The sequence below is a fragment of the Leucoraja erinacea genome, chromosome 17, assembly GCF_028641065.1.
Source record: "Leucoraja erinacea ecotype New England chromosome 17, Leri_hhj_1, whole genome shotgun sequence".
Taxonomy (NCBI): Eukaryota; Metazoa; Chordata; class Chondrichthyes; order Rajiformes; family Rajidae; genus Leucoraja; species Leucoraja erinaceus.
In genome coordinates, this window is record NC_073393.1 from 14,777,616 (window position 1) to 14,792,220 (window position 14,605).

General features: G+C 39.4%; 1 protein-coding gene across 5 annotated transcripts in view; it reads right to left on the minus strand.

The window, feature by feature from the left end:
- Positions 1 to 14,605, minus strand: part of LOC129705173 (Golgi apparatus protein 1-like) — a 90,922-nt gene that overhangs the window by 49,777 nt on the left and 26,540 nt on the right. For all 5 annotated transcript variants that reach the window (XM_055648631.1, XM_055648629.1, XM_055648630.1 and 2 more), the window contains exons 5-8: positions 8,510 to 8,695; positions 5,561 to 5,632; positions 2,207 to 2,390; positions 486 to 700 (exon numbers count right to left, since the gene is read on the minus strand). In XM_055648631.1, the coding sequence (XP_055504606.1) occupies positions 486 to 700; positions 2,207 to 2,390; positions 5,561 to 5,632; positions 8,510 to 8,695 (657 nt within the window). The remainder of the gene's footprint in view (positions 1 to 485; positions 701 to 2,206; positions 2,391 to 5,560; positions 5,633 to 8,509; positions 8,696 to 14,605) is intronic.

Below are 14,605 nucleotides of genomic sequence, written 5' to 3' on the forward strand. Positions count from 1 at the left end.
ATGGACTGAGAAATGATCAGTTTAATGTAGATTAATTCAAATAAAGATGAGATGTTATATTTCGGCAAGATCAACTAGGACAGTTTTTACTGCTTAAATTGTAGTATGCTGGGGAGTGTTGCAGAACAGAGATATGGGGGTGCAGATACATAGTTCCATGAAAGTAACACCACAGACAAATACAGGTGTGAAGAGCGCATTCAACAATCTTGCCTTCAAGTCAGTGTATTGAATACAGGAGTTGGGACGTCGTGGTACTATTGTACAAGATGTGGTAAGGCCACATTTGGAGACATGTGTACCTTTCCTGTGTCCAGTTATAGAAAGAATGTCATTAAACTTGATTGGGCAATTTTGTCAGCCATGGACAAATTGGGCTGAAAGACCCGTTTCCACTGAATATTGCTCTTTGACTAACAAAATACAAATTAATCAGCCAATCTGCAAATGAGAAGGGTAATTTTACTAAGCATCAAAATACTCACTGCCTGCTGACAGTTCTGGCCCAGACTGCCCTTGTCGCCTCGTCCCAGTCTCATCAAGCAGTGTAACGTCCTTCCTTTTCGATGTAGCCCTGAGCAGTGGAGTTCGATCTCAGTACGACAATTAAGAATAATCTCGGGGCTTAATGAGAAATCTTCCATCAGCATTCTACGATAATCTAACATCTCGCCCTGGCACTCACCGCTCACCTGTCGACCTGCTCAGTAATAGAGTGAACATCAGCATTTTGACAATGAAAAATACAGAGTAAAACTCAAGAAAAATTATGTGATTATGGTTAAGCTCACTTCTGACGACTTAGGTTTTAACCATCCTAAGCTCCAAGAATGCATCAGAAGTATTAACCTTTCATTTAAGGTGCATAAGTCCAGTGCTCTCAACATACCAACAATAAAGTGGAGAAAATAATTTATGAAATTGAAATAGACAGAAATATTGTTTGAAAAAGATGAAGCACTAACTCTGCTCGCCATCGAACTGTTATGAAAGTTGGTACAATGGGCACTTTAAAGAAAGATTTCATTTCTCAAAATGAAAACTCCCATTTTTTTGGTTTGATGCACAAGCTTCAACAAACAAAGCATCTAAAACCAATCTATGAGCCTGCTGCTACTCCACTTCATTTCCCTCCTCTGCCTCTGACCTCAAACTTAAAGCCTCGCACATATATTTTAATACTCAGTTCAGATATACAGCATGAAAACAGGCCACCAGGTCCACACCAACCAGGGATTACCCATTCTCACTTGTTCACATTTGGGGCAATTTTAGAGGCCAATTAACCTACAAACATGAAAAAGATGATCAGAAAAGGTTATTTAGCTTTAAAAGTTTCTCCTATCATTTAATATCATGGAAATGGATGATATCTAATTTTAAATTAGATATCATCTAATTTAAAATTAACAACTGGCCAAGTATCAAATGGTTTTTGCTAGTGCCCTAAACATCTACCATTGTCTCCATGGGTGAAAGTTAACTTAAACAAATATAATAACCGTTTACATGTATAAGCATATTTAAAAAACACCCAAATGTTTATTGGTATGTTAATATCCTTGCTGTAATTACAGTGTTGGTAAGACGGAACAGTAAAACAAATAAACATTAACTATATCTAAAATGGCGCAAGGTCATAAGGCAAAACATTATAGCCAAGGCAAAAATAAGACCAACTGCAAAACGTGTTGAAACAGAACAATGTTAAAACTTGCTAAATAGGAAAGTCAGGGCACTAATTTAGATGGGTGTTATAATTGAAACAGACAGATAGCTTGGGTTAGAATAAGTCTCCCAGGAATGTGCCAATGAAGTACAGTGCTTGAAACAAGTAGGGACAGGACATTGACGAAGAGCTAGAAAAAAAACCCCAAAGGTCTTGAAACATTCACTGGGCCTCATAGCTGTAAAGTAATATTTTTGACAATTCTAGACAATTAATATTAGTTCATTCTGTGAAAGAGAAAACAAAGGAATGGCTGAGTCTAGCTAGCAGGAATTCGGATTAATGCAATATTACTCAATATTCTAGTTTTTCTAAGTCATAGCACTTTCCTAAGCCAAAGCACAGAAAACTATACCCCAATCCAATTAAACATTAGTTTTTTAAACTGCACCATAACCTCAAGATAATCAATGTTTAATTTGATCAAAGAGCAGTTATAAGCCCTGCACACCAGTCTTGGTCATTATTAATGCTTACCCCGGTGCACAGAAGATTCCAGACAGAGCAGTAAGTAAGACAGTCGAGCCTCACGGGCACGTGGCAAGTTGTCTGTGTTACACCGATATTTGCGGAGGTCATTTTTGCATGCCTTGGCCAGGGAGTAACTCACTTTGTAATCCTGAGCAATTAGCTTCTGTCTTGTTGTAAGTGCCTCACGACACTGAAGAAAAGAAAACCATAACACAACAGCCATTACATTTTTAAATCTTCCAGCACACTGAATACTGACATTTTAATAATAGTCTGCAACACCACATAGGATGTCACGTACAGCTCAAAAACCTGGAATGCCTTCAAATTAACTAACCTCAAAACTTCTGTTTAATACAGCAGTCCTGACACATCATTTATTTTATACAGAAGGCTCTTATATGTCTGTCATCGTCAGTTTCATTATGACGAGAATAAAAATTAAACCATCAAAAAATGAACTCAAAATGTTCTACCCAGATACCAAAGCCTTTCCTTTTCCAACAATCTATCCATCAAAACCTTGCCTTACATACTTTATGCACTCTCCTCTTGCTCTATATTTTAGCTCACATTACTTTTTAAATTGGTCTATCTACTGGCAACCCTCACATTGCAATAGGTTGGGTAATAAAAATTACATGGAATTGACAAATTCTAAATAAAAAATTGGCTCTCATGGAAAGTGTGTCACTATAATTTTATTTTCAGCACATATTTCTTGACGCATGTGTGGGTGTAGCATTGCGTGGCTGAAAACATGTTTCGTGCCTTATCTGACCTCATGATCTTGAAATGACCTTTACCTTAACTGATCACATTGAAAGCGGTGTAACTTCAGCGCTGATGTCTGCCTTCATTAGCGATAACTCTCTAGATATGGAAAGTGAACGCATACTTTGTAGCTGCAAAGTCACCAATACGTGAAGCCTTCTGTGATGCTCTCGACATACATGAGAATGTGACACATTTGAAGGCAGATACGTCTCAGCTGGCCATGGCAGAATGTGAATACTTCTGCAACCAGTTGATGTTCAAGTGTTTGAGCACTTGGAGAGTGTGAATTGCTCTGAAGCTGATAAATATCAAGTGTGAAAAAAACCGCTAGTTTACAACCTCTTATTTCCTACACATCCACATCCATAAAGAATCACGATGCATTGAGGGACCCAATTAATATTGGATTAAAATTTTAACCGTCGATTACAATGACATCAGGTCGGGAATGGTATTCTTAAATCAAGTCTTAATATGCACATTTAATAATAACTAGCATTTCAAGCTGTGTAATATCTACCACTGGTGCTGCTTCTTAACTATGCATTCAAATTCAACAGCTCTAGGAAAGTAGAACTAAAGCACTGCTCATTGTGGATGAACACAGCTAATGATTTCCAGCATCTGAAACGTGGCACAAGAAAAGCTGCAGCAGCTATGCCATTTAACAGATACATTACAAACAAAACCCATCTGCTTCTCACTTCCCTAACAGCTTGGCTGCATTTAGTGTGGTGTGAATTTAGCCTTTTTGCAACTGACTTGGTCTTTATGTTTAAACCACGAACCTGGACTTTGAAATTGGAGGGTTTATTTATAACACCAACTAAGCTCATGGATCATAACAAAATAAACATGTAGTATATATAAATATCCAAATGACTTGTATGAGTAAAAACAACCAGGAAAAATATTTTGTAATCCCAGGAAGGTTTTTGACATTTTATAAACAATCGAGCTCAACCATTCCAGGATCAAGAAAAAAATATATATATCAAGGTTCATATCTGACACTCACAAAAACACTACCAAAAATGTTTGATATAGGAAATTAATTGCACAAAATTCTCAACCACCAAAGCTGCCACAAGGGAGGACAATATGAAGCAGAGGTTGCATTGAAGTCACAAAGCTCAAAGGACCATCTGAGCACAATAATAATTTAGAAATGCTCAAGTATGAAATAAAAATTAAGCAGATTTAACAGGCCAGTCCTCCTTACAGACCTTACAGGGTTATATCAGCAAGATAGAGATTGGCCAATCCTGGCAAAATGTTTGGATAATTATTACGGACAAGTCATTGCACAGGGATTGGAGGCTACAATTCTGTCTCTTAAAGATAAAGACTGAAGATCCCTTTCCCATGGTAGGCACAAAATGTTGGAGTAACTTAGCAGGACAGGCCGCAAATCTGGACTGAAGAAGGGTCTCGATCCGAAACATCACCAATTCCTTCTCTCCAGAGATGCTGCCTGTTTTGCTGAGTTACTCCAGCGATTTGTTCACCTTCGATTTAAACCAGCATCTGCAGTCTTTCCTACACATTTCTCTCACATGGTCTTTGTTAATATCAGCACTTTGGAGATGCAGAAATACCCAACAAAATTGCTTGAGAAACTACGTGAAAGTCAATGTGTTTGCTTGGTGGTCAGGCCAAGATAAAGTTGTCATCCTTTACAACAGTTATCATCCTTCCTCAACTCTGACATGAAATCTGGACTGGAAATGTTTATAAGGATATGACCCTAACGGGCAAATGGGACTAGCTCAGATGAGACATCTTAGATGGCATGGAAGAATTGGGCTGAAGTACCTGTTGCTATGCGGTACGACTATGAAATAATCTTGGGGAGATATACATTCTAATCTTGAGCTCTCTTGTGCAGCTCGGCTGATTTGAAATATGAGGAAGTGCATAACCGAAGGTCACTTTGTGGCCATGGTTATTGTTCAGACAACACAGGTGTACATTAAATGTGCAGGTGAATGCTAATTAGTCCTGTATTTAGTATACATGACAGACAACATGAAAACCCAAAATAAATGCAACTTGGAAATCAAGTACAATATTCTCTTGAAATGGCAAGGACTCTATTGTGAAAGAAATGAAAAGATTAGTTAAGCAGATATACAGTCACTGCATATTCTAATTTGTATCCAATTACAACATGCAAAGTAAAACTAAACAAATGAAAACATTCAACATAGATTGCTTGTTATGTTTTATTCGTTGCAATCACTGAAGTATGAAACATGCCACTTGGAACTAGATTATGATGCAACCAGAAACAAAGTTAGCAAATTCACCAGTTCAAAAGAGATGAATGTATAACATGATAAGTTAAACAAGGGCAGAAAAAGATCCGCATTGAAATTTACTGAATATTGAAAGGCCTGAATATAGTGAATGAGGGGAATGGGAGAGTCTAGGACTGGAGGTCCTTCTTTAGTGGTGAATCCGTAGATAATTTAATGGCAGAGATAGATTCTTAATTAGGTGTCAAGGGTTATCGGGAGAAGGCGGGAGAATGGGGTTAGGGGGGGAGAGATAGATCATCTTCAAACCTAATTGGATGCTTACCTGATCACTCATAGCATCTTCAAACTTGTGGTTGAAAAGACACTTGTACACACGTCCCTCACCACCCTGAATCTATGAAATCAGTGAAAAGGCAGAATAATCGACATCAGTGTTCACAGATGGAAAATAGCACAACGTACAACTTAAAAGTTAAATACCAATCACAGTCCAAGGCGTAGACGGAACTGAAGTTAACAAACATAAGCTACATAAAATTGCAAATTGCTTTTCAAAGGCTCAAAAATCAAATCATGGGATATAGTTTTTGAGGAGCTTTAAGACTAAAATCTCCCATGCTGGCCACATAGATGAAATACTAAATGCAATATTATACAATGGGTTTGATGCTGATACTACATTAGTTCATGAGTAGCCCTCAAGAAAGGTACAGCACACAAATAGAAATTGGATGTGATTGCAAGTGAACGGTTTTATCCACCGCCAAACAATTTTGTTGATGCAGAGGCCATCCCCAGAATATCAATGAGACCTTGTCCAGTGCAGATCATTGCTAAACTAGGAGAATCCCAAGGCTTGGTCCATCCAATTAGTGCTTTTTGAAACTTGGAGTCAGCCTATTAACAGTTATCCCAATGATCAAAAGCAAAGTTCAGGAGATTTACAATAGTTTACAATTGGGCAATGCAAACATATAAATTGTAGTGTGCACTTGGCCCCTTCCAGTACAGAGACAAAAGAGATGACAACAATTAACCACAACCTTGGGTATTCAGTCTATATCCAAGAAAGCCCATAGAGCTAATTAAATAGATTGGTTCACAGCATTATATAGGAGTACACAAAAGACACAGGATAGATCCCAGGTCTGGTTGTCAGATGACAGGAATGTGCCCTCCAATTCAAAGCTCCAACTCAGTACAGTACAGAAGATTCGTTCAGACTCAAAAGTTGCAACATTATACTGATCACTAAGCTCACAGATCCTAGCGTCAGAAGGATCTGCTGATTAGGCAACTGATAGGAAGTTAGATAAATGCTGATGACTTTCATCTATTTTCCAGAAAATAAAACCTTACAACAATTGTCACAGTTAAATGCTGGCAGGTCATCACAACTACCATACCCTTTTCCCCTTAAGATTAATGTGCTGAAAAATAAGCATTAAAAAAAAGAGCTTATTCAGTAATTTGGAAGTTTGAAGACAAGAATCTGCTGATTCTGAGACCGTGAGCAAGGCACAAAGTGCTGGAGGAACCCAGTGGGGCAGGTGGTGAGACCTGGGATGAGAATGGACTGGTGACGCTTCAGGTCGAAACCCTTTTTAGAGTCTGACAAAGTCTCCATCTGAAACATCTATCCATTCCATCCCCAGATACATCCTGACCTGCTGAGTTCTTCCAGGACTTAGTGCGGATGAATTACTTACACAATTTGCACTTTCTTTCATAACTGAGAAAATTGTTAACACAATAACCCACAAACAAATTAAATTGTGCTAGAAAAAGAACAAACCAGGCACCTCAAAATTATGCAATAGCCACAGATTTGTGGGCATTACTGTCTAATCATGTCAATACTTCAGTCCACTTTCACGACTTAATATTGCAAATTCTTTTTCCGAAATTCGGGCATCCACCAAAACCCAAAATTGCATAACTGAACAGTAAAGCAATGCCCTGGCAAGTTTAAAATCAGCACGAGTTACTGAGTCAACAACAAAGCAAGTAATAGTGCATAATTAGACTCGTCAACACAATTGAAACAGTCTGCAATTCAACTTATCTGCAAAGTCAGGTAAGTAAACACAGACAAAATTAGGGAGGTATTTAGGATACCAAAATCTGTGATAGATTTTATATTGCTGAGTTTACACATTAAAGCTATTGTGAACAATTCCGATCAGTATCCCACATTTGTTCACTTGGGGTTCAACTTCAGGCAGGATCCATCTCTAGTTCTGCGAGTGTCAAGATGGCTGCTCGTCACTATATGATCCCAAAAGTTTGCCTCAGATGGTTAAAGGTAGTTGGTAGGCCAGAGGAGTTGGGAGATTGTAATTTTCAGTTGGACTCCTCATGCTCCCACAGAGACTAGAGATGCTCAGTGGGTTCTCGGATGCTGCTTTGATTGGTCATGGGTCAATCATTCCCATGATTCAATGAATTAGAAACTAAAGTCAGCTCAGTTCAGCAACTAATCCCAGTTCTCCCTCAAGCTCACACATTTACCAGTTGTTCATTTTTATTCTGTTCCAACCCATGTACTTGAAAAAAATCTCTCCATCTCTCAGTCTTCATAAAAGCTGTCCTTAAAGCTGCCTACCACTGGGTAAAGCTTTGTGTCATATATTTTACATTTAAAGTGTTATAACGAAAGTGAAACATTTTACAATTGTAAAATCATGTTACTGAATATAACAAAGAATCTGACAACTAAGCCTCAAATTAGCGTTTATGAATTTGTGAAACAAGCTCCTGAACTATTTAAACCAAATATTTGGACTGAAATTTAAATATTTCAAGCATTGCAGAATCTACCACATTTGAAGGTGGGTGATTGATTCATACAAGATAAATAGTAAAACTGAAAATGATGAGCAAGTTGCGAAATTGACAGGTTAAAAACAATTATCTTGTATTCGTTCAGCAGACTAATTCCAGAGTTTACTAAGGTAGATTATATGTCCAAGTGTTTACCATTGCAACTGAAGAATCATTGCATTAACATCTACTTATGTTCATGATTTCCCTCAAATATTCGCCAATATACAGAACATTATTGAAATGGGTTTTTAATTATTGGATAACTGTGGCATTCCATTTGAATAATAAATACTTGTGCTACTGGAAAAAAAAGCACATAATCCTCTCCACATCTTCATTCCATCGTTAAACCCTGTAGCTGGTTACAAATATTATTCAACATTTTTATTCTCGTGAGCTAAAACATCAAACTACTACAATAAAGATACAATAAATAAAAACTTACATCTTCACAGAATCTCTCCCGATCATCTCGGCAGGAAAGGTACAGGTGCCTGTCCAGGTGGAAGTCATCAGAGGAAAGTTCTGCAACACGGAGGATGGCCTTCTTGCAGTTTTGAGAAATAATCTTTTCTTCATTAACTAAAGCCTTTTCTAAACAGGATACCACCTCCCCCTGTGAATGTACATCCTGTTTTGAAAAAAATAACAATTTAGAAATCTACCAAAAACGTAGCCAACACCTAACTGTTCCACGTCTCCCCAGGACTTCCAAATTGCCAGACTCCCTTTGGTTATTTTCATTTTCACTAGGGTGCAATGAAATTCCTTGTTCACAGAGTAAACAAACAGTAATGATAAAACCAGAATAAATAGCAGAATGGTGCAAGATTGCAGTGCAAACAGTGCAATGATTTATTTTCACAAATTCATGTAAAGGCAACTGAGACATGTTGCTGGCAATTCCGATGTTATTTGGTTTATTATTGTCATGTGTACTGAGATATAGTGAAAAGCTTTGTTTGCATGCTATCCAGTCAAATCAGTCAATACCTAAATACAACAGGCAGTGCAAATAGAAATATATCCAGTGTGAAAAAATAGAATGTTATAGCATTATAGCACGACGGTTACAAAGAAAAAAATCCAAGCTCAGCAATATGAGAGATTAAGATCGGGGCTGCACCTTATCTTGTGGGAGGACCACACATTGGTCTGATAACAGCAGGAAAGAAGCCATTCCTGAATCTGGTCATACAAGCTTATAAATATTAGTATTTTCTTCACAAAAGATATATATGGACCAAGAATTGCACGTTTTAAATTGAGAACACATACGGTAGCTTCGCCAACTCAAACACAGGCCAGCATGGAACATATTTGCATACAACTGGAAGATCCCCAACGTAATGATATGCAGGGAGGATACTCACGGGAATCTGGTAAGAATGATGAATGGAGTTCAAAAGCTAGTCAGAGTTCCTACGCTAAGAATGGAAATGGGAACAGGTTACATTGAAGGATAATGGACAATAGATAGTAGGTGCAGGAGTAGGCCATTCGACCCTTCGAGCCAGCACCGCCATTCAATGGGGACGACAGATGGCACAATGGGCTAAGTGTTCGGCTGGCGACCGGAAGGTAGCCGGTTCGAATCCCGCTTGGAGTGCATACTGTCGTTGTGTCCTTGGGGCAAGACACTTCACCCACCTTTGCCTGTGTGTAATGTAATGTAATTATGTGAAGCACTTTGGGGTCAATGCAAGTTGACTGAAAATGTGCTATATAAATAAGATTATTAATATTATTATTAATGTGATCATGGCTAATCATCCACAATCAGTACCCCGTTTCTGCCTCCCCCCCCCATATCCCTTGACTCTGATATCTTTAAGAGCTCTATCTAACCCTGTCTTGAAGGCATCCAGAGAACCAGCCTCCACCGCCTTCCGAGGCAGAGAATTCCACAGACTCACAACTGTGTGAAAATGTATTTCCTCATCTCCGTCTCAATGGCTTACCCCTTATTCTTAAACTGTGGTCCCTGGTTCTGGACCCCAACGCCGGGAACATGTTTCCTGCCTCTAGCGCGTCCAAACCGTTAATAATCTTTTAGGTTTCAATAAGATAACCTCTCATCCTTCTAAATTCCAGAGTATACAAGCCCAGCCGCTCCCTTCTATCAACATATGGCATTCCTGCCATCCCGGGAATTAACCTTGTGAACCTACACTGCACCCCTTCAATTGCAATCTAGATCTACTTAAACCTGATGACAAGTTAAAATCTTGACAAAAAAAAAGTGCTGACAAAAATCGCTAAACATTAGAAATAATATGTATTACTTGCAATGTTCTTCATAACTTGGCTTTTATAGCTCAATCTGGAAAAGCGAGTATTTAGTTTGCAAGGTAGACAAAAATGCTGGAGAAACTCAGCAGGTGAGGCAGCATCTATGGAGCGAAGGAAATAGACAACGTTTCCGGTCGAGATCCTTCTTCAGCCTGCAGAAAGGTCGAGACCCGAAACGTTACCCATTTCCTTCGCTCCATAGATGCTGCCTCACCCGCTGAATTTCTCCATTATTTATGTTTACCTTTGACTTTCCAGCATCTGCAGTTCCTTCTTAAACATTTAGATTGCAAGGAAATGTTTTCTATTCCAGGTTTGCTTTTCATGTACTCTTCCTTCAAATGTTACTTTTTTTCTCCTCCCTTATTTTTATATCTCTCTCCTTTCCCTCTTCTCGTGTTTTTCCTCATCAATTTTCCCTTCTCTCTTCAGCATTCGAGGGGATGGAGGACAACAGATGCACAATAGGACAAAACTTGAAAAACAAAACAAAATTCATCTCGACAACATAATTCTCCCCACCTAGCCTAAATATTGGATGGCTGAATCCCAGTTCTCCTTGAAAGTGATCATCAACTCTTATTTTGCAGAATTTGATCCTCAATGCAAGTGTTTAAAGGGTTTAGAAAAGCTAACTTTGACATTGGGATTTAAATAAAGACATCAGCACAACTCAGATCAGTGTTTAATGCACCAAATATAGCTGGATTCATGACCCAGTCACAAGAAAAATATTCCATGCCAAAGCAGTGAAATTCAGTGTCATTACCCTCCATTCATCAACCGCCCTAGATATACCATCCAGGATTTACAAAAGGAGCGAAATCATGTAATGTGGGATAGAGACTAATGAATCATTTGCTGAATCTCTCAGCAATAGGCTTTGCACAAGTGAACAAAGGTTAAGGACAGGAAAGGTAAGGTTTGTGTGTTCTGGGAATGATCACGGAGATTCTTGCATAAGATCTCTAATCTATCTCCATGCAGAAAAACTGGTGCCTCTGCGGCTGTTTGAGTGACTACCTATTTAGTATTAAACTGAAGATGAAGTGTTAGTGAAATACACCAGCTTTGATGTTATAGAAAAAGAATTAGATTAGATATTAGAGCAAGCAATTAAAATTATTTGCAGTTGATAGGCATCATTAAAGGACTATAATTAGGCTTGTGCCAATTGCTGATTGGGAATAATTCCAAAGGTGCCTCAATAATTAATGTAATTTCATAATGCAGCCGGTATTTCCCAACAGGAAACTGCAAACAATTGCAAGTGCTCTTTTTAACTGGGCATGATCAGGACACTTATTAGGCAAGCACTAAAGAGAACACATTTTGCAAATTAAATTACAGAAACAATAAAAACATAATTAAAGAAGAGCAATGGATTCCTGACAACTTCAGCCAAAGGGATTCCCATGGCTTTTGTCACCAATATTGGAACATGTACGGCATGATGAATAATACTCCAGGTGCTAAGTACTCTTTTCACTTCAGTTAAAGAGGATTAAATTGTGGCACATGGTTCCAAGGGATATGCAATTGGATTCCAGATCTGTCTTACACTCTGGTAGAAGATTAGGTTTATTGTTATTAACACAACAAAATAAAACCACCAAGTGATTGTACCACGCATGGTAGCCAGCAGGTTTTCATTACTTTGAACAGCTGGCAAATCATACTCATGCCACAGCTGGCAAACCATAAAGCATGAACTCTTAAGTTTTTGTTGAATTCTAGATTCCTGATTCTGACAAAAGAATTGCAAATACCAAGCCCTCACATAGCACCAGCCCACAATGGCTTTAAAGTTTGCCGCACTACTGCAGCCCCGGCTCAACTCAGTCACGAGTTACTGAGCTGATCAATTTACACAGTTCAGTTTAAATCTACCTGCAACCACTACAGTATTTGTTCATATATAAAACAATCCCTGCTGAAAAAGCCTCAACTTAATGATCAAGCAGTGACATGTTTATGAAGGATATTCATTTGCATAACATAGTAATAATACCTGTAGTTTATCACACCTTGCAAAAACTCCACCCAATCAATGGAAAGCTTTACCCAAAAAAATATCAGCATCCAAATACCCGTCTCCATACATTTTTCTAAATGCAAATGTAAGAGAAGGTATACACCACATAGAACATAATCACATACCGCATTTCCCGGCAATGAAGACGCTATTTTTCACCCTAAAATAAGGCTAAAAAATGTACCTGCGTCTTGGAGGCCGAAGGTTACACAGGGGTCGGCAACCTACTGCCTGGATCCAGCCCGTAACCAGAACTAATTCGGCCCACAGGCATTTTTTTTTTCCCAATTAGTTTTCGCGACCTGCGAACTGCAGCCAGTCCCAGGACACGCAGGCAACCTGGGAACTGCCAGACCTGGGGCAAGCGAGCTGACTTGGGCGCAACAGCCAGACCTGGGGCAAGTGAGTCAACCTGGGAACTGCAGTCATTCGTGGGGTACGCAGCCGACCTGGGTATCACAGCCAAACCTGGGGCAAATGAGCCGACCTGGGCGCTACAGGCAGTCCTGTGGCACGCAGGCGACCTGGGAACTGCAGCCATTCGCGGGGCATGCAGCCAACCTGGGTGGCTGCAAGTGGCCGCCGGTACCGGACAGCAGAACCGCCCGCCACATCAGGGCCTTCTGCCGGCCCGCCTGCCAGCCAGCTACAGTGTCCTGCGGGACGGGCACAACCGGTGGAGGTGGTGGTTGGTGGGTAGTTACTGGCTGCTCCATCGCGGGATCTCTCTCTGTTATGCGATCTTCCTGAGCCAGTGAGTCCCCGTCCTTCAGACCTGTACTGTACTGTACAGCGCATTGTGGGACAAGCGAAAATGGAGGCTCCCTGGTCCAGATTGCCTCCTTGAAGGAGTTTCACATCTTCCATTCTACTGACTAAACCAAACCCTTGATCCTGTCCTGCCAGCCTTTTTTTCAAAATTTAGCGACTCAAAATGGGGGTACGTCTTCGGCGCAGGTGCGTCTTCATTGCCGGGAAATGCTGTAGTGTTTAATTTTGGATAATTCAAATAATTAAATGACCTGACTCACCACTCAAGACTTTCTTGCATGCTGCCCAATTGCTAGTGCTTCTATGTATTTGACTGAGTCTTGGAAGCAGATCCCTAAACTATTCAGTCATAATGCATAGGCTTTTAGCTGAAGGAGTGGGATGAGAAAATATGGTTTAGGTGCAAGTCTCTAAGAGATTCATCTCAAGAAAATGCTTTTTGATAAAAATAAGTCTGTGCTGTTCAAGGGTCATCATTTTCTGGAGCACATGCTCAATTATAAGCTACAAAATGTCTACTAAAACCAAACCAAGATATCATAAAATCACATACAATTTATGACACAGAAGAAAATTATCAGCACAAATGATTTGGGATGGTGTTTCTGCTCTACCCAAAACTAACTTAAGCCATTTAGTAACATAAGCCACCTGCGACTAATGGGACATGGTTACGAGTTAGCACGTCTTTGGAAAATGTCCTGGTGCCACTCAGACATTTTTATAAACAAATGCGAAAAAGCCCAGAATTATTACTTCACCTCTTTTTCACTGTTTGCAAACTCTTCTCAAAAGGACTTCCAGAAAAGCATTATTGCAACAGCCCCACATGATAAAAGAACCAATGCACAGTTGGAGGCATTTCTCTGTACTCACGCTGATTTATATACAAATTAAATTCTAAAGAGATTTTCAATTAGTGCACCGATGAAGGCTGATTCAATGAAAAGAAAACTCAATAGCGGAATATTTAATACAAGAAAGCTGTGTGACTATAAAGCACACATCTTCAGGTTGGAAACATTTCCATGTCATTGATCTCCATGATGGTAAACATTTAAGTGAATTTTGATTGATTAATTGATTGAAAAACAGTGTGGAAACAGGCCACACCAACCATCCATCCACATTGGTTCTAAGTTATCCCAATTTTTGCATCCACTCCCAACATGCTAGGGTCAATTTACAGAGGGCAATTAATCTGCAAACCAGAGGAATCAAAGGATCTGAGGAAACCCACGCATTACAAGGAGAACGTGCACATTCCACACATACAGCACCCAAGGTCAAAATCAAATCTTTAGCCCCCTGAGGCAGCAGTTCTACCAGATTCAATGTAAATCTAGCAAACGTAGAAAAAGGGGTGCAGGGGGATACTGAATAAATATGCAATAACAATGCAGCAGAATCAAACCCGTCATACACGATAATGTTTGTGCACAT